At 37.1% G+C, this 26,019-nt stretch overlaps 1 protein-coding gene across 1 annotated transcript; it reads right to left on the bottom strand.

Annotated features, from left to right (window-relative positions):
* Window positions 1-22,293: 22,293 nt before the first annotated feature.
* On the bottom strand, window positions 22,294-23,076 carry LOC139889690 (uncharacterized). Its single transcript, XM_071872626.1, has one exon. The coding sequence runs from the start codon at window positions 23,074-23,076 to the stop codon at window positions 22,294-22,296; it is 783 nt and encodes a 260-aa protein (XP_071728727.1).
* Between the last annotated feature and the right edge of the window lie 2,943 nt (window positions 23,077-26,019).

Here is a 26,019-nt window from a genome sequence, read left to right as displayed (position 1 = left end):
TAAAATAAAGGTTATGGTTGTTTTAAAAATGAATGCAGTCTTTGAAAAATGTCTCATATAGAGGTCAAAACCTCGCGACGAAATCAATTAATATGGAACGTTTATAATCAATATGAACGGGACATTTCAGTTGGTATCCGAGCGTTGGTCTTAGAGAACCAGAAATTTGCATTAGTGTGTCTTATCGAGTTTGTTAGGATACATTAGCGAGTCTGGACTTCGACCGTGTTTTCTTTAAAAACGATTGCTTAACACTTTTGTTGGAAACTATATATTATTAACATGTAAATATTATGTGATATATTAATCTCTTAACGTGTTTGATATTATGTGATAGATGTCTACCTCTAGTACAAATTCCATTGATTCACCTAATAATAATGAAGAGTCGAATATATTTTGAGAAGATTCACAAATTCCCAAAGAGGAACCGGAAGAGGAGGAACCGGAAGAAGAGGAACCAGAAGAGGATGAAATGGAAGAGGAGGAACCAGAAGAAGAAGAGGTTCCGGAGGAAGAAATATTGATACCTATAGTAAATCGATTATATAAAAGAAAATCCTCAACCAACAGACCAAAGTTAATAATGGTCAATGGTGTTTCCGCCGAGGAAGCAAAATATTGGGAAGATTACCAATTTTCCGATGAATCGGATCCCGATGAGGATTTCGATGATGTTATAGAAATTACCTCGACCCAATTTAATAAAGCGAAAGAAAATAATAAGGGAAAAGGTATAAAAATAGAGAAACCCGATTCCAACCCCGATGAACTTTATATGTATCGACAACATCCGTATTTCCTAAAATGTAACAATGACCCGGGAACCTCGAAACCACCAGGTTTCTCTAAACCATTGTGGAAAACGATGACTCGTATTAGAGGAACACCGTATATTTCTAGAAATTTAGGAAAATGAACCAAGTCCGAAGAAGAAGAAACCAGTGATTCAGATTTGAGGGTTGTAATCATGTTGTGTATTATATTATTGTAGTGTGCTTGTACTTTTATGTTCTATGTAAAAATTGCTTGTATTGTTTGTTAATTATCTTTTACGAATCTAATCCTTGTCTATTTTACAGTATAAAAACAAAATGGACGTTAAGGGTAGACAACCGAATATTTTAGAAGACCTACCAGAGGATATGATTGAGGAAATCTTGTCTAGAGTCGGTCAGAATTCATCAGCACATTTAGTTATGGCGAAATTAACTTATCAAACATTTGAAAGACTTTCCAGAAATGCCTTAGTTTATAAAAGGCTTTCCTTTGATAGGTGGGGTATATCACACTGGGGAGACCGTAAGTTACGCCGTGTTTTCTTTAAAGCATTAAATGCGGGGAACCCAAATGCAATTTTACGCTACGAGTTAAGAACCTATTTTGACTCAACATATCCCAACATAGGATTTCGTGAATTAGAAAGAGCTTCTAACATGCAACATAAAGAAGCATGTTATGCTTACGGGTTAAAGATGTTCGCTTCTTACCAAAGTGAGAAAAAGAACATCGGATTGTAACTTTTAAATAAGACCTTCTCACAAGTGACGGATTCAGTAGTTGGGGTGAGAAACAAGGTTTTTAGATTATTACGGGGCTGTTGGACATTACGAAACCCTCGTCCTTTTGACGACATTACAATATGCTGCCCAGCCAATGGTCATAACGGTTATTTTCCACAAGACCAAGGATCGGAAGTCGTCTTAGTAAAACCAGAATGCATGACTTGTTTCTGGACTTATGAATTACGTGAATTTATTTCCTTTGCTGAACAACTTGCGTATTAACTAGATTTATCTTCAAAACTGTCCTGTATCAAAGTGTACTATATTTCATGTTATATGTAATATAGCGAAGTTGTAAGTTTGAAGAATATTTGTATGTGATATATTATTATAATCAGTTTTTCATATGGAATTTTAGTAGTTGAATTGTATATTAGCTACTAAGTATGAACTTAACGGGTAGGTAGTACCCGAATTTAAACTTATAAAACGCTAATATGAAGAAAAATCTTTTATAAATGAGTTCATATTATACTACGAAATACTATTGACTACTCTTAATATTCTGTATGATTAACTCGATTCAGTTGGCTATTTTGAAGGAAATGGCACCGACTGCTCGACACACCATGAATATGAGCGAAGAGGAATTTCGTACTTTTCTTGCTGCAAACATAGCTGTAGTACAGGCTGCGCTACATACCAACAATAACTCTGAATCTAGCAATGCAGCTAACGGTGCAAGAAATCGTGTAGGATGCACCTACAAAGAATTCACTGCCTGCAAACCTTTGGAATTTGATGGAACCGAAGGACCAATTGGATTGAAACGGTGGACCGAGAAAGTCGAATCGGTGTTTGCCATAAGTAAGTGTACTGAAGAGGACAAAGTTAAGTACGCTACGCATAACTTCATAGGTACTGCGTTAACGTGGTGGAACACCTATCTTGAACAGGTAGGACAAAATACTGCTTACGCACTACCGTGGTCGGCATTCAAGCAATTGATGAACGAGCAGTACCGTCCTAGAAACGAAGTCAATAAACTCAAGGCAGAACTTAGAGAGTTACGAACACAAGGGTTCGATGTTACCACATATGAACGACGATTCACAGAGTTGTGCCTATTGTGTCCGGGAGCATTCGAAGATGAAGAAGAGAAGATCGACGCGTTTGTAAAAGGGTTACCAGTAAGGATTCAAGAAGATGTGAGTTCACACGAGCTCGCTTCCATACAGAAGGCAAGTCGAATGGCTCATAAACTCATAAATCAGATTGAGTGAAGAATTAAAGAGCAGGCAGCCGAAGAAGCCAACACGAAACAACTCAAGAGGAAGTGGGAGGAAAACGGTGACAAGAGTTACCAGTACAACAACAACAACAATTACAACCACAATCGCAACAACTATCCCAACAACCGCAACAACAATCGCAACAATAACCGCAATCCTAACAATAACTACAACAAACATCCCAACAACAACAACAACTACAACAATCGTTTCAACAACAATAACAATCCCAACAACAACCTCAATAACAACAACAGCAACAAAAACCAAAAACAGCCATGTCATAGGTGTGAAGAAAATCATCAGGGGTTTTGCACGACATTTTGCAACAGGTGTAAAAGAAATGGTCATAGCGCGACAAAGTGTGAGGTCTACGGACCAAAGTTTAACAGAACTAAAGGAACAAATAATGTCGGAACAAGTAATGCCGAAACGAATAGTGTCGGAGCAAGTAATACCAACGCTGTTTGTTATAAATGTGGAAAACCGGGCCACATTATTAGAAATTGCCCGAATCAGGGGAATACTAATGGGCAGGGCCGTGGAAGAGTTTTCAATATTAATGCGGCAGAAGCACAGGAAGACCCGGAGCTTGTTACGGGTACGTTTCTTATTGACGATAAATTTTCTTATGTTTTATTTGATTCGGGTGCGGATAGAAGCTATATGAGTAGAGAATTTTGTGCTAAATTAAGTTGCCCATTGACGCCTTTGGATAGTAAATTTTTACTCGAATTAGCAAACGGTAAATTAATTTCAGCAGATAATATATGTCGGGAGAGAGAAATTAAACTGGGGGATGAAACGTTTAAAATTGATTTAATACCAGTCGAGTTAGGGAGTTTTGATGTAATAATTGGCATGGACTGGTTGAAAAAGGTGAGAGCAGAGGTCGTTTGTTACAAAAATGCGATTCGCATTATGCGTGAAAAAGGAAAACCTTTAATGGTGTACGGAGAAAAGAACAACGCGAAATTAAATCTTATTAGTAGTTTAAAGGCGCAAAAACTAATAAGAAAAGGTTGTTACGTCATTCTAGCACACATCGGGGAAGTTAAACCTGAAGAAAAGAACATCAGTGATGTTCCCGTCGCAAAAGAATTTCCCGATGTATTTCCGAAAGAATTACCGGGATTACCCCCACATCGATCCGTTGAATTTCAAAGAGACCTTGTACCAGGAGCTGCACCAATAGCTCATGCTCCATACAGACTCGCACCCAGCGAAATGAAAGAATTACAAAGTCAGTTACAGGAACTTTTAGAGCGTGGTTTCATTCGACCAAGCACATCACCATGGGGAGCTCCTGTTTTGTTTGTCAAGAAGAAAGATGGTACATTCAGATTGTGTATCGACTACCGAGAGTTGAACAAACTTACCATCAAGAACCGCTACCCACTACCGAGAATCGACGACTTATTTGATCAACTACAAGGATCGTCTGTTTATTCGAAGATCGATTTACGTTCTGGATATCATCAAATGCGGGTGAAGGAGGATGATATTCCAAAGACTGCTTTTAGGACGCGTTACGGTCATTACGAGTTTATGGTTATGCCGTTTGGATTAACTAACACACCAGCTATGTTCATGGACCTCATGAACCGAGTGTGTGGGCCATATCTTGACAAGTTTGTCATTGTTTTCATCGATGACATACTTATTTACTCGAAGAATGATCAAGAGCACGAAGAACATCTGAGAAAAGTGCTAGAGTTGCTGAGAAAAGAAAAATTGTACGCTAAGTTTTCAAACGGTGCATTTTGGTTGGAAGAAGTTCAATTCATCGGTCGCATAGTGAAAAAAGAAGGTATTCAGGTGGATCCAGCAAAGATTGAAACCGTTGAAAAGTGGGAAACCCCGAAAACTCCAAAACACATACGCCAGTTTTTAGGACTAGCTGGTTACTACAGAAGGTTCATCCAAGACTTTTCCAGAATAGCAAAACCCTTGACTGCATTAACGCATAAAGGGAAGAAATTTGAATGGAAAGATGAACAAGAGAAAGCGTTTCAATTGTTAAAGAAAAAGTTAACTACGGCACCTATATTGTCATTACCCGAAGGGAATGATAATTTTGTGATATATTGTGACGCCTCAAAGCAAGGTCTCGGTTGTGTATTAATGCAACGAACGAAAGTAATTGCTTATGCGTCTAGACAATTGAAGATTCACGAACAGAATTATACGACGCATGATTTGGAATTAGGCGCGGTTGTTTTTGCATTAAAGACTTGGAGGCACTACTTATATGGGGTCAAAAGTATTATATATACCGACCACAAAAGTCTTCAACACATATTTAATCAGAAACAACTGAACATGAGGCAGCGTAGGTGGATTGAATTATTGAATGATTACGACTTTGAGATTCGTTACCACCCGGGGAAGGCAAATGTGGTAGCCGACGCCTTGAGCAGAAAAGACAGAGAACCCATTCGAGTAAAATCTATGAATATAATGATTCATAATAACCTTACTACTCAAATAAAGGAGGCGCAACAAGGAGTTTTAAAAGAGAGAAATTTAAAGGATGAAATACCTAAAGGATCGGAGAAGCATCTTAATATTCGGGAAGACGGAACCCGGTATAGGGCTGAAAGGATTTGGGTACCAAAATTTGGAGATATGAGAGAAATGGTACTTAGAGAAGCTCATAAAACCAGATACTCAATACATCTTGGAACGGGGAAGATGTACAAGGATCTCAAGAAACATTTTTGGTAGCCAGGTATGAAAGCTGATGTTGCTAAATACGTAGGAGAATGTTTGACGTGTTCTAAGGTCAAAGCTGAGCATCAGAAACCATCAGGTCTACTTCAACAACCCGAAATCCCAGAATGGAAATGGGAAAACATTACCATGGATTTCATCACTAAATTGCCAAGGACTGCAAGTGGTTTTGATACTATTTGGGTAATGGTTGATCGTCTCACCAAATCAGCACACTTCCTGCCAATAAGAGAAGATGACAAGATGGAGAAGTTAGCACGACTGTATTTGAAGGAAGTCGTCTCCATACATGGAATACCAATCTCTATTATCTCTGATAGGGATGGCAGATTTTTTTCAAGATTCTGGCAGACATTACAGCAAGCATTAGGAACTCGTCTAGACATGAGTACTGCCTATCATCCACAAACTGATGGGCAGAGCGAAAGGACGATACAAACTCTTGAAGACATGCTACGAGCATGTGTTATTGATTTCGGAAACAGTTTGGATCGACATCTATCGTTAGCAGAATTTTCCTACAACAACAGCTACCATTCAAGTATTGAGATGGCGCCGTTTGAAGCACTTTATGGTAGAAAGTGCAGGTCTCCGATTTGTTGGAGTGAAGTGGGGGATAGACAGATTACGGGTCCGGAGATAATACAAGAAACTACTGAGAAGATCATCCAAATTCAACAACGGTTGAAAACCGCCCAAAGTCGACAAAAGAGCTACGCTGACATTAAAAGAAAAGATATAGAATTTGAATTGGAGAGATGGTCATGCTTAAAGTTGCATCTTGGAAAGGCGTTGTTCGATTTGGTAAACGAGGGAAATTAAATCCAAGGTATATTGGACCATTCAAGATTATTGATCGTGTCGGACCAGTAGCTTACCGACTTGAGTTGCCTCAACAACTCGCGGCTGTACATAACACTTTCCACGTCTCGAATTTGAAGAAATGATTTGCTAAAGAAGATCTCACTATTCCATTAGATGAAATCCAAATCAACGAAAAACTTCAATTCATCGAAGAACCCGTCGAATAATGGATCGTGAGGTTAAAAGACTTAAGCAAAACAAGATACCAATTGTTAAGGTTCGATGGAATGCTCGTAGAGGACTCGAGATCACCTGGGAACGAGAAGATCAGATGAAGAAGAAATACCCGCACCTATTTCCAGAAGATACGTCAACACCACCAACTGCTTAAAATTTCGGGACGAAATTTATTTAACGGGTAGGTACTGTAGTGACCCGAACTTTTCCATGTTTATATATATTAAATGAAATTGTTATTTACATGATTAAGTGTTTCCAACATGTTAAGCAATCAAACTTGTTAAGACTTGATTAATTGAAATAGGTTTCATATAGACATTTGACCACCCAAGTTGACCGGTGATTCACGAACGTTAAAACTTGTAAAAACTATATGATGACATATATATGGTTATATATATAGTTAACATGATTTTATGATAAGTAAGTATCTCATTAGGTATTTGATACACTATGTTTAATCATGATAAATGTATATACATGATAAATGATACACTATATATAGTTAACATGATTTTATGATAAGTAAGTATCTCATTATATAAACGTCTTACTAATTAGAATCATATTAAGATATTGATACACTATGTTTAATCATGATAAATGATAAGTAAACATGTCATTATGTATATTAACAATAAACTACATATGTAAAAATAAGACTACTAACTTAATGATTTCGAAACGAGACATATATGTAACGATTATCGTTGTAACGACATTTAACTGTATATATATCATACTAAGATATATTAATATATCATAATATCATGATAATATAATAATTTAACATCTCATTAGATATAATAAACATTGGGTTAACAACATTTAACAAGATCGTTAACTTAAAGGTTTCAAATCAACATTTACATGTAACGACTAACGATGACTTAACGACTCAGTTAAAATGTATATACATGTAGTGTTTTAATATGTATTCATACACTTTTGAAAGACTTCAAGACACTTATCAAAATACTTCTACTTAACAAAAATGCTTACAATTACATCCTCGTTCAGTTTCATCAACAATTCTACTCGTATGCACCCGTATTCGTACTCGTACAATACACAGCTTTTAGATGTATGTACTATTGGTATATACACTCCAATGATCAGCTCTTAGTAGCCCATGTGAGTCACCTAACACATGTGGGAACCATCATTTAGCAACTAGCATGAAATATCTCATAAAATTACAAAAATATGAGTAATCATTCATGACTTATTTACATGAAAACAAAATTACACATCCTTTATATCTAATCCATATACCAACGACCAAAAATACCTAAAAACACTTTCATTCTTCAATTTTCTTCATCTAAGTGTTCTCTCTCAAGTTCTATCTTCAAGTTCTAAGTGTTCTTCATAAATTCTACAAGTTCTAGTTTCATAAAATCAAGAATACTTCCAAGTTTACTAGCTCACTTCCAATCTTGTAAAGTGATCATCCAACCTCAAGAAATCCTTGTTGTTTACAGTAAGATATCATTATAAATCAAGGTAATACTCATATACAAACTTTGATTCAATTCCTATAACTATAACTATCTTAATTCGAGTGATAATCTTACTTGAACTTGTTTTTGTGTCATGATTCTACTTCAAGAACTTTCAAGCTATCCAAGATTCTTTGAAGCTAGATCATTTCTTGTCACTTCCAGTAGGTTTACCTACTAAACTTGAGGTAGCAATGATGTTCATAACATCATTCGATTCATACATATAAAACTATCTTATTCGAAGATTTGAACATGTAATCACTAGAACATAGTTTAGTTAATTCTAAACTTGTTCGCAAACAAAAGTTAATCCTTCTAACTTGACTTTTAAAATCAACTAAACACATGTTCTATATCTATATGATATGCTAACTTAATGATTTAAAACCTGAAAACATGAAAAACACCGTAAAACCGGATATACGCCGTTGTAGTAACACCGCGGGCTGTTTTGCGTTAGTTAATTAAAAACTATGATAAACATTGATTTAAAAGTTGTTCTTCTGGGAAAATAATTTTTCTTATGAACATGAAACTATATCCAAAAATCATGGTTAAACTCAAAGTGGAAGTATGTTTTCCAAAATGGTCATCTAGACGTCGTTCTTTCGACTGAAATGACTACCTTTACAAAAAAGAATTGTAACCTTAATTCCGACTATAAACTTATACTTTTTCTGTATAGATTCATAAACTTAAGTTCAATTTGAAACCATAGCAATTGGATTCACTCAAAACGGATTTAAAACGAAGAAGTTATGGGTAAAACAAGATTGGTTATTTTTGCTTGTTGTAGCTACGTGAAAATTAGTAACAAATCTATATTAATCATATCCTAGCTAACTTATATTGTATTATACATGTATTCTAATATATTATGTAATCTTGGGATACCATAGATACGTATGCAAATGTTTTGACATATCATATCGACCCATCTATATATATTATTTGGAACAACCATAGACACTCTATATGCAGTAATGTCGGAGTTAGCTATACAGAGTTGAGGTTGATTCCAAAAATATATATAGTTTGAGTTGTGATCTAGCCTGAGACGTGCATACACTGGGTCGTGGATTGATTCAAGATAATATATATCGATTTATTTCTGTACATCTAATTGTGGACAACTAGTTGTAGGTTACTAACGAGGACAGCTGACTTAATAAACTTAAAACATTAAAACGTATTAAAAATGTTGTAAATATATTTTGAACATACTTTGATATATATGTACATATTTGTTATAGGTTCGTGAATCGACCAGTGGCCAAGTCTTACTTCCCGACGAAGTAAAAATCTGTGAAAGTGAGTTATAGTCCCACTTTTAAAATCTAATATTTTGGGATGAGAATACATGCAGTTTTATAAATGTTTTACGAAATAGACACAAGTAAATGAAACTACATTATATGGGTGAATGATCGAAGCCGAATATGCCCCTTTTGCTTGGTAGCCTAAGAATTAGTAAACCGATCTACTAATTGACGCGAATCCTAAAGATAAATCTATTGGGCCTAACGAACCCCATTCAAAGTACCGGATGCTTTAGTACTTCGAATTCGTTTTTATCATGTCCGAAGGATTTTCCGGAATGATAGGGGATATTCTTATATGCATCTTGTTAATGTCGGTTACCAGGTGTTCACCATATGAATGATTTTTATCTCTATGTATGGGATGTATATTGAAATATGAAATCTTGTAGTCTATTATTATGATTTGATAATATATAGGTTAAACCTATAACTCACCAACATTTTTGTTGACGTTTTAAGCATGTTTATTCTCAGGTGATTATTAAGAGCTTCCGCTGTTGCATACTAAAATAAGGACAAGATTTGAAGTCCATGCTTGTATGATATTATGTAAAAACTGCATTCAAGAAACTTATTTTTGATGTAATATATTCTTATTGTAAACCATTACGTAATGGTCGTGTGTAAACGGTATATTTTAGATTATCATTATTTGATAATCTACGTAATGCTTTTTAAACCTTTATAGATAAAATAAAGGTTATGGTTGTTTTAAAAATGAATGCAGTCTTTGAAAAACGTCTCATATAGAGGTCAAAACCTCACGATGAAATCAATTAATATGGAACGTTTATAATCAATATGAACGGGACATTTCACTTTGCAGGGTGTAAAATAGACAGGAAAAGTACTACTGGTGGTTGCCAGTTACTGGGTGGTAGGCTAGTCAGCTGGACGAGCAAAAAGCAAAATACTGTGTCCACATCTACTGCCGAGGCAGAATATATTTCTGCTGGTAGTTGTACTGCTCAAGTACTATGGATGCAAAGCCAGCTGAAGGACTATGGTGTTCATGTTACAAAGACTCCAATCTACTGTGACAACACAATTGCAATTGCTATCACCAACAATCTTGTGATGCATTCAAGGACGAAACACATTGACGTTCGATATCATTTCATAAGGGATCATGTTCAAAAAGGAGATGTGGAGCAACATTTTATTTCAACAGACCAGCAGTTAGCAGATCTATTCACAAAGCCCTTAGATGAGAAACGTTTTAACTATCTCATCTCTGAGCTGGGTATGCTTGAACTTTAAATAAAAGACAATTTTGTTGGTGTGCTGGCTCTACAACATGTAGGGCAAACCAGTAAGTCACATTTATTAACTTACTGCCTACATGTCAAACACTCAGCACAACGTCTTTTATACTTTGGTTACTCAAAATGTTTTAAATGAAATAATAAATAGCTCACAAAATTAAATGATTCCTTAAAACTGAAACTCATTTACTCTCAATGATTTAAATTAAATTCATGACATATTAAATGTAACAAAGTATTTTGTATTTAATACAAAACTTATTTTGTGGTCTTTAAATCAATTTTGAATTAAAACCTGCTGCATTTAATGCTGAATGGGAGGTATGGGTGTTCAAGCCGTATATACGTCATGTCAACAGTCTGTGTCCCCTCGAAAGTGTGCCAGTCTGTCACATCTGCCCACGCGCCTGCAGATGACAGTTGCCATTTTCTCTCTCCTGCACTTTTTCACCCAATCAGAACGGATAAAAGAGTGTTTTATCTTCCATAATAACCTTCGGTTATTCATTATTCAAAATCACACACTCTTTTCTCTCAAAATCTTCCAATCTTCCAACTCTCACAACTTCATATCTTCATCTTTACATATCATCAATGGCAGACCAACCACAATCACCACATGTTGACAACCAGCCAGAGGAACAACATCAGCAACAACAACCACAATCGGCACCGGAGGAACAGGTTGTTCAAGGACCACTGTTCAATCTCCACCCAGCTCTGGTTAGGGCTGCTAATGCACCTGAACACACGACTATTCGCCTATCGAGAGGCAATGCTGCTCATTCACTCTCCATTCCAAAATCAAAAGCCAATATGTGTTATGAAACGCTAATCGACTACATCCGGCAATCCCCTCTGGCTAGAGCTATCACCGGTGTACCTTCACGCCTATATGCTGCTTGGCACGATTTTGGTATACTGCCACCACTGGCACCACTCCCCAGAATGTTCCATGTATTCGTGGCATGGTAACTGAAACCCTAACTTGCTCCGTCACCATTGAGGCCATCCGCCGTGCCCTTCAATTACCAGATGGACCGTTTGTCGATTCACCAACCAGCGATGTACTCAGACGGGAGGTGCTAGAAATCATTGGGTTTTCTCAACCAATAGCTCATACACCTTTGAGGAAGCATATGCCACCTCTTTGGTACTACTTCTTTGGGCTGCTAACCCAGTGTATCAGCCAGAAATCAGGAAGTTTTGACCAGTGCTCAGATTTTGAGCTTAAAATTGGTCATGGTTTGTTGTTCAACAGAAACATTAATTATGCTTGGGAAATTTATTTGAGGCTAAGGGAGATTGTGCAAGCACCTAAACGAACACATTTAATCCCCTTTCCTAGGTTCTTAAGCCTGGTTTTTGAAAATGAGCTAGGTGAAGCTTACCAGCAGATTGTTGATCAATCATACGACCTGCCTCTAAAACAAGGGGGTATGCCAAAAGATGCACCTGCTGCTCCATACACTGGTTTGACACCAGGCATGCTCGAGTATCTTGCTGCTCGGGGTGGAGCTCACCAATTGACTGCCTCTGGTTCTGCACCAGCTGAGGGGGAGGGTCCTCAGCGTAAGCCAGCTACGCGTAGGAAGCAGCCAGCTACCTCAACTAGAACAGCCACTGTCTCACATACTGGTAAAGCAGTAGTTGTATTAGAATCTAGTGCTCTCTGATAATAAAGAACAGCCCTAGTCTTATATACTGACTACCCAATTCTAGTATTGGAATCCGTTGCTCATCTATTTCTTGGTAACAAGCAAATCCAAACGTACAAAAGCTGGCTCCAAGCAAACCACAGGGAGATTGCACCAGTCTCAACTGCTGCTCCTGCAAAGGATGTGGCTATGGAACCTGGTGCATTTCTAGACCAAACAGCAGAAAATTCTAACTTCATTGAAAACATTTTAACTGCTGACTTGAAAAATGAAAGTGGAGTTAAAGGTATAAACTTGGCTCCCAAGCTGACTGGTTTTAAAACTAGTGTTAAGAAGAGTAGCAACCCATACTCTTCTAACCAGACACTTCCACATTTTTCTAAATTGAACTTAATGATATATCCTCTGCTGACAGTACAACCAGCAGAGCACATAACTGACCCCCAAAGCAGACGTGAGCTGGGTCTTCATCGTGTTGAACCAGCTCAGAATACTGCACAGCCAAAATGTTACTTGGATCATGATAAGAGTCTCACTCCTACATCAATACCAGCTAGAACTCTTACACTATCTGGGTCAACATGTGTTGCCAATGAGTCAGCAGAGTCACAGCTGCACTTACAGACACCTAACTCTGTCTCAATCAAAGGGCTGACTAAACCACCAGTCTGTCCCCAGAGACCAACAACAGTTGCAATTGTTGAGTCAAATTTATTTGGTTCTACAGTTGTTAACATAAAATGTTCTTTTGTTTCAGTTCTTAGCAGGGTAGATGAACAGACAGAGGGGGAGCAAGAAAAGGATGTTAATGTTTCTACTGATGAGCTCTCTGCTTCTGCTACTGGTGTTGGTGGTACTGATTTGCCTACTGGTGGTGCTGAAACTAGTACTGTTGTCTCTACTGCTGCTGGTTCTACAGGAGACAATGTGGTTGCTGGTTCCACTGATCTTACTGTTAATGAGGAGGTAGCTACTGCTGATATATCTGCTTCTCCTCCTACTGTCTCTGGTATTGCTGCTTCAACCACTGATTCTGTAGTGGTTGAGGAGATGATAATGGAACCTCCTCCTGCACTTGAAAAGGTCATTGGTAATATTGTTAAGGAGGTTCTTGATACTGATGTCCATGGTTCTATTAGTATTCTGGGTGTTTTTGATCTTCAATCGAGACAATTTATTATTGTGGGTCCCGCTGGTAATCTACAGGTTTCTGATTCAACACCGGATACTTTCTTTAGAGGTGTTGCAGATGCTGATTCTTCACCTACTGCACAGTCACCTACTGCTGCTACTGGTTCTACGGAACCCATTATGGATGCTGGTACCTCTGCTACTGCCACTACTGATTCGTCTCAGGCTACTGCTTCTGCTGAGCAGCAGCCATATGTGTGCCAGGTACCAGATCCTGATGAAGTTGTACCTAACTTCATCTATAGGGGAGCATCCATCACTCCCAGAGTTTCCTTGCTGGTGGATCAGCTGACTATTGATCCCCAAAGTGCTCTGGTGACAACCAGTAAACTACCTAGGGAAGAGCTGACTGAAATGCTATCTCAGCTTGATCGACCAGCAAGAGAAGAGGTATATGAGAGGCTGGCCACTTTAGAACAGATCAATGAGCAGCCATACTATCACTATTTTGGTATGGCTCCAGCTGCTTCTCCATGGCCTGGTACATGGAGGCCTCTCAAGTTCATCAGAGATCCTACTACTGGTAAATTTATCATGCAACAACTTCCTGATTCACAAGTACCTTCTGATTCATCAGCTTCTTCCTCATCATCTTCTTCATCTGATGGTTATGCTGATAAAGGTACTGGTAAGGAAGAGCCAGTCATTCATGATAATGTGACTGGCTCCAAAGATAAACCAGTGGATCTCACTGATGATGCTGATAATGATGCTGACAAGGATACCAGTGGTTCTAAACCTTCGGGTGAAGGTAAAAATGATGGTGATCATGGTGACGAGTCAGACTCTGACCTTCTACCTCCACCACCCCACGGAGGTACTCCTGTGTTAGCTGCTAGTGATCGCCCCTCAACCAGCTATACTAAGTTTAATGCTGATGAGGTGGCTGCCATCTCCACTTTGGCTGTCTATAAGACATTAGCTGAAGTCACACCGGATCTACAAAACACCATTCGTTCTGCTATTGTTGATAGAGTGTCTGAAGCAGTACGCACAGCTGGGGAGGTTACCACTTCTTCTATTGAAAACAAGCTCAAACAAGTGTGTGCCTTTGCAGATCTTGCGGTGGAAGCCATTGTCAAACAACATGAAGAGGAGGAGGATTTAAAGAGGCGAATCATCTCTCACAATGAGTATACTGAGGATATTGCACGTCTTCAAGCTGATTTGGATGCTGCTAATCGCAAAATTCTTTTCCTTAATGAAGAAAATAGGGTGTTAGAAGAGAGATTGGATTCGCAGGAACAGCAAATGGCTACTATGATTCCTGCCTCAGCTTATGTTCAAATGGTGGAGGTAATGCAACGCATGGCTGATCTTCAAGCTGGTGTTAGGGCTGATGTCCAAAATATGGCCATGGGTGTTGCTAGAAATGAAGTTCGAACTTCCAACCTCTGCCTAAGACAATATGGTGTAGATCCTGGTGCCCATCTTTCTCCTGCTGATGCTGACTGGAACAATTTTGCTTTTTCTGTTCCTCAGTCAGATAGTGACCTTGATGCACAGGTCTCCCCTGCTCACCCTTCTGCCCCTGCTGATGACAAAAAGGGGGAGAATAAGTCTAAGAAAAAGTCCAAAAAGAGAAAACAATCTGAGGGGGAGCATGAGCATGAAAAGGCTCCTAAACAGCAGAGGAGAGATGGTGATGATGGTGGTGATGGTACTGGCACTAAGCCCAGCAACGCTCATACTGAAGCTGGTGTACAGGCAGCTGGTGAATCTCAATCCAGTGTGTCTGCCACATCAGTGGATGATATTGGTTCTGGCAGTAAGCCCAGTGACGTTTCTGAATTGGCTGTTGCTGAATCTTTTGCTGTCTCTCAAACCATTGAACGTAAATTGAAAAGGAAAATGGAGAGACATCAGAAGAGACAGCAGGAATTAGATGCTACTTTCAACGCTAAGTTTGGGGCCTATGCTGCTCTAAAAAGACTTAAAATGGAGCGTAGGCGAACCCTCACTCCTGATAAGCGTGAAATTGATGATGATCTGATCAGCATTGAAGAATATAAAAGGGCTACCTTGAAAAGAAATGCTAAGTTCATGATCAAGTATGATAAAAAGAAAGCCAAGCTGTATGTTGAGCGAGCAGATAGAATAAAGAAGATGACTCCTGAAGAGATGAAAGACTATTTAGCTTCTACTGAGTCAGGAGGAGTTAGAGCTGATGTATTTATGAAATGGCTAGATGCAATATTAGAAACCAGCTCATCTTCTTGACCAGTATCGTCTACTCAACCAGCTACACACAACAGCCATCAAATGTTGATGTTCAGGGGGAGCAACTTGCTATTGTTCCCTATCTGCCACCACAAGAACCAGTATCAACACAAGAACCATTAGCTGAACCCAATCCAATTGACAAACAAAGGGTGAAATCTGCTCCTAGGGACAACCAGCCCCTCAGAAAAGGACCCCTATTTGAGGCAGCTGATGAAGATACTGTGGCAGTTGTGCCAGCTGATACTAATCAGTACAGCAAGGAGTGCTGTGAATGAAGACCCAACCAGTAGTGTGCTGCTGGGTGAAACAAGTGTTGAAGACCCAGCAAAGGTGGATGTGCTGGGTGCTAATCAAGATGATGATACGGTTAATCCTGCTGACTTTACAGTCTGGGGTAGTGGAGATCACTTATTTGTTCAATCACCTATCTCTCCCCGGACCCTTACTTATTTTAACAGAACACAGGATAATCGTGTTAATCAGTTTCCAGTGAGTTCATCTGGCATAGGTGAATCAATCATGTATCCTCCATCTTCCCCAAAACGACATGGTAAACACAGAACTTGGGAAGATGATTCAGTTACCCGTGGTGAGCCAGATCTATTTAAAATGAATCCAGATGAAAGAGAGGCTTACAGGCTGGAGATCACTGTACCAGAATTGCTTGAGCAAAGACAAGCAGCTATTAATGAAAGGATACGCCAAGTTAGATTGCTGCATCATCCTCTTGATCAGCCATTCTACATCACTGCCTTGACTTATGGCATTGAAATTGGTGTATACTTAAATAACAGTGGTCAAAGGCTCTCTACTGATGAGGAGAAAGCTCAATTTCAAGAGGCTCGCCAGCTGGGTATGGATCTAAGGGAGTATCGTGCCGCCCTTAGAACTGAAGAGGGTAGAAAGATGATTGAAACAGCAAAGTCCCTGAGAATTACTGTCGATGATTATCTGTTGGGCTTAGAAGCTGAAATGCAAAGAAGGGAGGCTGCTGATGCTGAACTCGCTTAGAGGGTAAGGCTTCAGGAGATAGAAGACAAATTGGCTGCTGATAGAAAGCTAGAGGCTGAGTCCCTCAAATTAGCTAAAGCCATTGTCAAGGAACAGGATAAGGCCCTTGATGAACTAGAATCTGCTGAGAAAGCACCTGCTATTGCTCCTATAGAAACTGCCCGAACCATAGAACTATCTGATCATTATTATAGGAGCAAGTATGGTGATGTGATGAACAGAAGATCAAATCCCAGCAAGATCATCAAGGTGCATAGAGGCTCAAAAAGAGCTTTAAATGTCAGCAGGGAGAATAATGTTCAAGAAAGGATAAATTATGATGAGTTACGATCTTTAGGATTCAGTGAATGGATGGAGATATTGGAGTACTTCATTGGTAAAGCTGAAAGTGGTATTAAAAAGTCATTGAAGCCAGAACTCCAAGATCTCTTCAACAAAGTTACAAAATTTGGGAATGCACTAGTAGTAAACATAGAAGAAGTACTTTCTCGAAAACCTAAAGGAAAGAAATCTACTGGAAAGAAGAGATCCCATCATTCTACCTCCTCATATCCCTGTATTTGATCCTGCTGATATACCTATCCTATTTCCTGAAGCCTGGAAAATCAAACAAGAGGAGCTTTCTGAAGAGGAATTAGCTAAAGATAAAGATAGATAGCTCTCTAGTGCTCAAATTGTATCTTTTGTTTATTTCATTTTTCATTATCAGGTTCTTGTAATTACTGTATATACTCCGCTGTAATGAAAGTGAAATGAGTTTATCTTCAAAATCATATCAAATTATAAGATATAGATAACTTAGCAAAAGATCCTAAAAACAAACTTAAAAGGGACAAACTTACTGCCCATTTTTCATTAGGTCCCTCTGTGCTAGCTTTAGTGTTTTCTCTATATGTCATAGGTTTTGTCATCATCAAATAGGGGGAGATTGTTGAGTCCCCAAAATAATTAAGGATTTAATTATGACAAAACTGTAATTTATTTGCACTAAAATGTTATGTGCAGCCAGCACAAGTTTGTTTATGTATAGACAGCAAATATTGCTGTGTCGAGTGTTTAGTTTGCTGCTCAGTCTACCAGCACAAGGTAGACAGTGTTCTTCAATCAGCACAGGATGTGTACTCAGCAGCTCAAGAATATCAAGTGTCTCAGCAATGAAGAACCAGCACAACTGGAATGCAGCTTACTACACAAGACAGCTATGCTCCATTATAAGTATAGTAGTTTCCCGAGTGGCCTACATCAATTGTACTATTCAACAGAAATCAAAGACAAAGTTGAACAGAAAAGGACACGCGTCGGCGGCTGACAAGTAACCTTACAAGACCACGTGGGAATGCATAAGTTTAACGCATGTGCAGACATGTGTTATACTTTGTCAACACCTAGGGAACACAACATTCTATTTGTTTAATCAAATAGTGGTGCCAAACCGAAATGGGGTGTTCCTGCAAATAGCTACCAAAGAGGAAAGAGGAGAGCATGCTCTCTGATGCAGTTGTCCCCACAAGTACAGACATCCTATGTACCAGTGGACAATAGAACCATTACACTGTTAATAGGACTACTATAAATTGTTGTATCCACTATTGTAACAACTAGTGGTGTGGGTTTATTTATTTAGAGTCAAAAACGTGTAATAGCTTTAGTTTACCTCTTAGCTATATTCTAGGTAATCTGTATCAACCAACTATCATTCCGCCAAGGATAGTTGTGATTCTTTGTGATTCAATCAATAAAGAATAACCGTTGAAAATTACCTTACTCTATTTAATTTAAATGTTTGAATACTAATCGTGTTTAACTGTTAAGTTAATTAAAAGAAATTGTATTCACCCCCCTCTACAATACTCCTGTTGTTATCAAGGGACCAACAAGGTTTCCACTAAAAAAAAAAAAAATGATCAGCATAGGCTGGGCGATCGCCAACATCCTTATAAAAAAGCCCGCAAAAGCCCGCACACCAAGAGAGACACCGCTTTTTATCTAACAAATATTTACAAAGATAAACTTTTTGTAAAGCTTTTTATATGTCTGGTATATCTAAAAATATTTACGTAAGACAATTTTATAACAATAGGAAAATCCTCAATATACATCAATAAAAAATAATAACTAAAGCTCTAAAAAAAGTATTTTAACATGTTTTCTTCTATGAAGGTTTGAAAGATTAATTTTATAAACTTGAGAGTAATGACAACTAATTTTTGTAAACATTGACAACTAATTCTTGTAAACATTGACACCGGTTAAAGGATCACAATCGAATTTGTTAGTCATAGTCGGTCGAATTCAAAGTTAGTCAACATTTTAACATGAAGTTAGACTGAAATTTTAAAATTTTTGAACAAATGAACGATTAAGTTTATGTTTTTAAACAAAGTTTATTTTTATGATTTTCTCCTATATTTACACATATAATTTTGAGATTTATTATTTTGATGTATAAGAAGTCTAATCCGATTAATCCTCGATTAATTTCTGAATTAACAATTAACTCCTCCGAAGTCCCAACCTAGTACTCTCCGAGTAGCTAGTTTTGCAATCTCGAACCAGACAACTAAACCACCACCGAACAACCAGATCACCATTTAATCAACACTCACCAAATCAACTATTGATAAGATAGTTATTGTTAAATAATATTAATATTAATATTAATTAATAATTAATATATTAATAATAAATATAATTCCGCGAATTCGCTAGTAAATTTTATATTGAAATTCAAAATACAAATATTTATATAAATACAAGATAGTTCAATAGTTGGTGCTTTGAGTTCTTTGCAAGAGATTTTGAGTTCGAATCCTATCTAGGAAGAATATTTAGTGGTGTTCAGCGATCCTTGGCACTTGTAAAGTGGAGTAGTAGTTTGGACCGAAATTTTGATTCCATTTTTCCGTTCGGGCGTGTAGAATCAGCTCGAAGGTGCCAAAGATGGCGGGATACACATTAATGGCATATTTCACAAACCTACACGAATTTTTCATTCCGTGTATCTAAAAATACAAACTTAAATCTTCTTTTATATTTTTGAAATTTTCACATTGTTTCAACTTTATCTATTTTCTTTTTATATGTTCTCTAAATTAAACTTGAAAGTAATGTCTGAATTATGTATTCAAATTCCAATAAATACATGACATCTTTAGATTTATACACACAATAGAACTAAAAGCATGGATACACACAGACTTTAACACATTATTCCAATAATATATGTATATTAATATATACTCCGTACATCAATAATATTCATATTCATACTGACAAACAAATCAAATCCTATTTTTTTACAAAAAGAATTTGAAAATTTATAGCTGACTAGTTCAACCCGATCCATCAATTTGGCTGGTGTTCATCTTAGCTATGCTTTCCCATTTGACCCATTTGATAATCACCACCCGTACCAACTAATTTGAATAATCAACACACCAAATCTATCTATAAACATTAGCAAAGGTCAATAAGGTATTATGGATTGTCATAGTAAAAACACACACCCGTACCAACTAATGATTATGTCAAAACGTAATTTATGCTTCTCTTTTTTTATATAGAAGAGACTGATAAAATATGAGAGCAATTAACAAAATCACCTATGTTAAACAAAAACTGGATAACAAGTCCATACAACTGATAAAATAAACCAAGGTTAGAGTTTTAAGATATAGAAGTAGTGCTGGATAGCAAGTCAATACAGGTAACTGACAAGCGACGTTGGGTCAACCCACCACTTTTTTGTACAGTTTATAAATATTTTAAGTAATATCTATAAAACTTTAAAACCAACATACAAAATTGTATCAGGTCAGTTAAACACTCAAGCAAAGTTCAACTTTAAAACGTAGTTAGCAGAGGTCAGCCGAGGTCAGCCTGTCTGGCGTGCCCTCGCGTCAAGGGCTACTCAATCCTTTCTTCTCTTAGGAGGTAGTAGGCAAGACTTCACATGCTAGGATCTTTCTTCTTAACTTCTTATCCAACATTCTTGACCCACGAATTGACCATACAGTGAAAAGAAATTTTGCTCAGCTCCTTCAACAAAGATTATGTTCCAATAAAATAACAAAGCCATATGTCCCTGATAACACTAAGAAAAGCTCGTAAAATTATCACGTTCCATTGAAGTTTTAAAGAATTGAAAGTTATAAAGGGAGGACAACAAAGTGCAGATTTACAAAGAAACATACCTTTTGATCAACAAAATTCTTAATGCCGTACTAGCTATCAAGATAAGAATTCGAAAGATCCGAACTGAAACAATCCTATTAATGTGGTTGAAACAATCCTGCTAATGTAGGTTAAACAAACTTGGAGTACCGTGATGGACAACTTTCTGCTCTCCCAGAAGACATAAAAAGGCGTTTATGCAGACAAATATCCAGGGCACCAAGGCACAGGTGCGAATACTGTCAAGAAGAAGACACATTCCCAGCATCATAATTTCCAACTCTTGTCATTTTCAACGTAGGAGAGATGTAGACTAAAGATAACAACAAAATAAGTGGGTCCCACGTAGGATCAATAATGTAACATTATGTAACGTGTCATTGTAATTATTGTATGTAAATACGTGTGATTTGTGTACTGGCCATGTGGGCCATAGGAACCAATAATGTAAGATAACGTGTATGGTTTACGTTTAAAGTTAAATAAGTGCGCGGGCCACATCAATAATGTAAACGATCAATAATGTAAACAATCGTAGTGCGTGAGTCCCATAGCATCTGTAAATAGTGTCATGGCTCGCCTATAAAAGGAAGCCTTTGTTTTAGTTTGTAATCAGGTTAAGTTTGATAATAAACCTCACAGGTTTCTTTCTGTTAAATCTTTTAGATTCTAAATAGCAGAGCCCCCGTCGTTGAGTCCTAACCGATTCTGAATAGCGACACCTACCTAAGCATTATATATTCGTTGTTTAAAAGCACAGTCGAATATAATCCATCAAACATATATTCATTGTTTAAAAGCACATTGAATATAAACCTTTATATATCAATCACTATCAAGATTAACAAAGTTAGGCTAATGCCAATAATAGAAGTAAAGTTAGGCAACCATCGTTTTCATTATTCATTCATGAATTCATACGCATCTTCTATATTTAAATCTAGTAAAATCTAATCGGATCCTCGCGATCTAGATTAAACTAAACGTAATTTAATTCCGCACTAAGTTGAAATGTCGTTTTGATCCTGCCACATGGTCAGTACACAAATCACACGTATTTACACACAATAATTACAATGACACGTTACATAATGTTACATTATTGATCCTACGTGGGACCCACTTATTTTGTTGTTATCTTTAGTCTACATCCCTCCCACGTTGAAAATGACAAGAGTTGAAAATTATGATGCTGGGAATGTGTCTTCTTCTTGACAGTATTCGCAACTGTGCCTTGATGCCCTGGATATTTGTCTGCATATTCGCAACTGTGCCTTGATGCCCTGGATATGTGAACGTAATCGATTCTCACATTTCTTGCTATTCTTGGCCATTTCCTATTTTTGAGGATCCGAAATAAACTCCTGCTAGTTATGACACCAGATGATCGATTGTTGGAGTTATTTTTAATGCTTCATCTCTTGTTGGATAGTTACCATTGCTTACTCCGAGATATGCTATTGTAAATGATGGGACAAGTAACTGTTGATCTTCGTTAAACATTGGGTAGCTTGAATGCATTCTAAGAAATATTTCTCTTTCTTTTGCAAAATTGTCTCTGTATCTGGTTATTGCTTCTTGCATTCTTTGAGGGAGTTCCTTGATTTCATGAAGTGTTCTTCCATCGATATATAAAGTATCGATTAATCTATGGACGAAATATATTAATGGTGATGCTTCTGGTAAGAAAACTGCTTTAGGGCCAGTTTTCCTATTTTTGGGATAGAACATCATTGTTGCATACTTTTCGTTGTAATTCACAAGGTTATCCCATAACCTTTGAAAACTGTGTGTGAACGGTTTCTTCTTATCTTCTTTTTCTATTGTAGAGAGAATACTTTTCATCCTATTTATGGCATTTAGACTTGCTGTTTGACCATAGAGATAATGGTTAAGATTAACCATTCCCGATCCTGAACGTTTTGCTTCATTGGCTGGTTGAGTTGCTATTGTTTTATATGCTTCATTGAATGCTGCCTTTGCTGCTTCTAGAGTTGTGCAACTTTTATGCGTCACGCTTATGCCTAATATAAACTGATTTGCTGTTGCCCAGTTGTATATTCCTTTGGATGGTCCGTCAAAAATGACATGCCATTTTTTCTTTGGTTCTTCTGGATACGATGTTTGTTGAGATTGTTCTTCTTCTTCAGTCATTTCATACCAGTTTTGTTCTTCACGCAGCGATCGTTAGATGCACCCTTTTAAGGACCTCAAGCACACGGGGCTAAGGGTGCCCGTACGAGCACACCGTTAACGGATCCGTCGCCATAGTCCTACACCATTTAGAGCTCCGCATGGATAAGATTCTGCGCCGAAAGCGCTTGATCCAAGCTTAAATCCTCGAGACGAGGGATGAGTACATCTTCTCCAAGGGCACTTTCCTCGGCGTTTTCCAGAAGTCCTGGATCACATCGGGATCGAGCGAAGGGACTGGAATATTGGTAGTAATTAGAGTCCAGAATTTAACTCTTTCTGGTGCCCTTAAAGCTTCTAGCGCCTCCCCAAGCAAGTTGTTTTTCAAAGTGGTCTTCTCATTTTGCATAGCAAAACCAGAATTGCCACGGTTAACTCTTCAACTATGGAATTAGTTGTCAATTTATCTCGAACAACCTTGTTCACCTCTCCAAGGTCTCTCTAGCGCTCCACGGCCACATTCTTTTCCTTGGTAACAGAATCAATGGTGGCCTCCGTTGTCTTCAATGCGTCGTTGGCCATTGTCAGCTCACCTTCCAACATCATCACCCTTTATCGAAGCTCCAAACAAGCATCCATTTCCTTTTGGCACTGCTCAGACATGCGACGTAAGTCCGCACGATAAGTCACTTGATTGTTGAATCTCTGGCAATCCCGTACGAAAGGAAGCATGGATAGATGAGTATCTAGACGAAACTCCTCTTCGGGAGTTCGCTTTTCAAAAGAATGTCTCAGCTTAGTAGGAGGGTAACAATTAAGACAAACAAATAGCATATAGCATAAACAAATAAAAAATCACAACAACAACAAAATCCAATCCCACAAAAGTGAGGTATGGGGGTACAAAGATGTAGACATCCTTCTTCTATCCCTAGAATAAAGAGAAGTCATTTCTCCACCCACAGTCGAACACCCCAAGAGTAGAGAAAATCATCCCTCCCAATTTTTTATAAATAGAGACATTGCTTTCGAATAGACCTCCGGCCAATAAGTAGGTTAAAAAAATAAAATAAAATAAAAAAGTGTGAGACGCTATGAAATGGTAGAATCAAATTTCCATGGGTTTTAAACCTGACTGAAGTTCAATTTAGGATCTAAGCGACAGTCAAGTCGCCAATAAATCGACGATTTCTATTGATTCGATTAAAAAATCACAATAAATCAAAATTTCACAAACTTATAAAACACTAACAATCACAACCATAAGAAAGCAAAAAACGAAGACCCAAAACTCGTACTATAGATTAAAAAATTCACAAAACCATACTAGCCATTTAAAACCTATTCACAAACCTAACAATTAAGAACCGAAGCAACACAAAAGAAGAAAAGGTAATCGACAAACAAATCAATCAATTCACAACTAACAATTAATGTCATATAACCATAATAAATCCTAGTTTTCACAAACCACTACAATCAAAAACACGAGAAACCAGCAAACAGTAGCTAAAATCAATTCAAATTTCATACAACTTAAATAAATTGACAAAGACATGTAAACAAATCAAAATCCATACAGTAAATCAAAAATTCCAAAGACACATAAAATCCATATAAACCATAATATTCACAAACCATAACACAACGCATCAAGACAACAATAACACAACATCAACAAATCAAATCAAATTAAGTCAAATCAAATCCCATTCAATAAGTCAAACATTTCACAAAGAATGTCATATATAATCTATATATACCCTAATTTTCACAAACCATAACAATTTTAAACGAAAGAAAGCAACATTCAATACAAAATCCGTACAACAAAAATCTACGCAATTAGCTCATAAAATAGTCAAATGAATTGATATGGGTAAGGCTCCTTTCAAATGCATAATAAATCCTAATTCTACACATTAAAACAGTATTATAACTAAGACCATAATATAATTCAATATTGTTATATATCTATGTTAAATACACAATTATTATCTACGGATATTTAAAAGTATTAGTTAAAAACTAAACTGTACAAAAACTTAACACTTCAACTTGACATCCAACCTGCTGCTCAAGCCTACCATTTTGATACCAGTTGATGCTAAAACTATATTGTAAAAAAGCTGAAAACTAGCCAAATACTAGATTACCTCTCTCTAAAATTGTCTACAAGCCAACCATATTCAGGAGACGCTAAACCAATCCAAATACCAAAACTTGAATAATCAAGTAAAGAATTATGTACCGGAAAAAATTTAAAGGCATATTCTCATGATAATGCTAGAAAGCCATTAAAACTATAGCATACTATTGAATTATAAGAGTTGAATATTGTTGAAAAGTACAACCAAACGGCTTTCAAAGGAAATATACCTTTCGTTCAAAGCATGTATGGCAATGTTTAGTGTCGACCATTTTCTTATCTACAAAAATCTTAAAGCAGTACTAGCTATTGACATAAGAATTCAAGAGTTAAATATTACACCAATCCAAGTAAAAAATGTGAATGAATTAATTTATCATGCAATTAACTAGACAAGGCTAGAAAATATATGATTTACCATGCAAACATTAATTTATGGGGAGTGATATATGTACACAACTTTTTTTTGTTATGTACACAACCAACATGCTTTACAGTGTTGTACAGTACAACACTGTAAAGCATGTTGGTTGTGTACATAACAAAAAATGGTTGTGTACATATCATCACCCTTAATTTATACCTATTAATTTATTCATCGGTCAATTCTGGAAATGTTTATAATAGGATTCGAATTCACATACCTGAGAAATGTGTATACCCATGAAGTTCTAGTTAACTTAACGATCGATAGGTACTGTAAAGCATGTTGGTTGTGTACATAACAAAAAATGGTTGTGTACATATCATCACCCTTAATTTATACCTATTAATTTATTCATCGGTCAATTCTGGAAATGTTTATAATAGGATTC

This window comes from Rutidosis leptorrhynchoides, chromosome 2 (genome assembly GCF_046630445.1).
Source record: "Rutidosis leptorrhynchoides isolate AG116_Rl617_1_P2 chromosome 2, CSIRO_AGI_Rlap_v1, whole genome shotgun sequence".
Taxonomy (NCBI): Eukaryota; Viridiplantae; Streptophyta; class Magnoliopsida; order Asterales; family Asteraceae; genus Rutidosis; species Rutidosis leptorrhynchoides.
This window is presented reverse-complemented; position numbering and strand designations above follow the sequence as displayed.

Coding starts and splice junctions, on each gene's coding strand:
- LOC139889690 (XM_071872626.1), bottom strand. CDS start 23,076: ATGACTGAAGAAGAAGAACAATCTCAACAAACATCGTATCCAGAAGAA.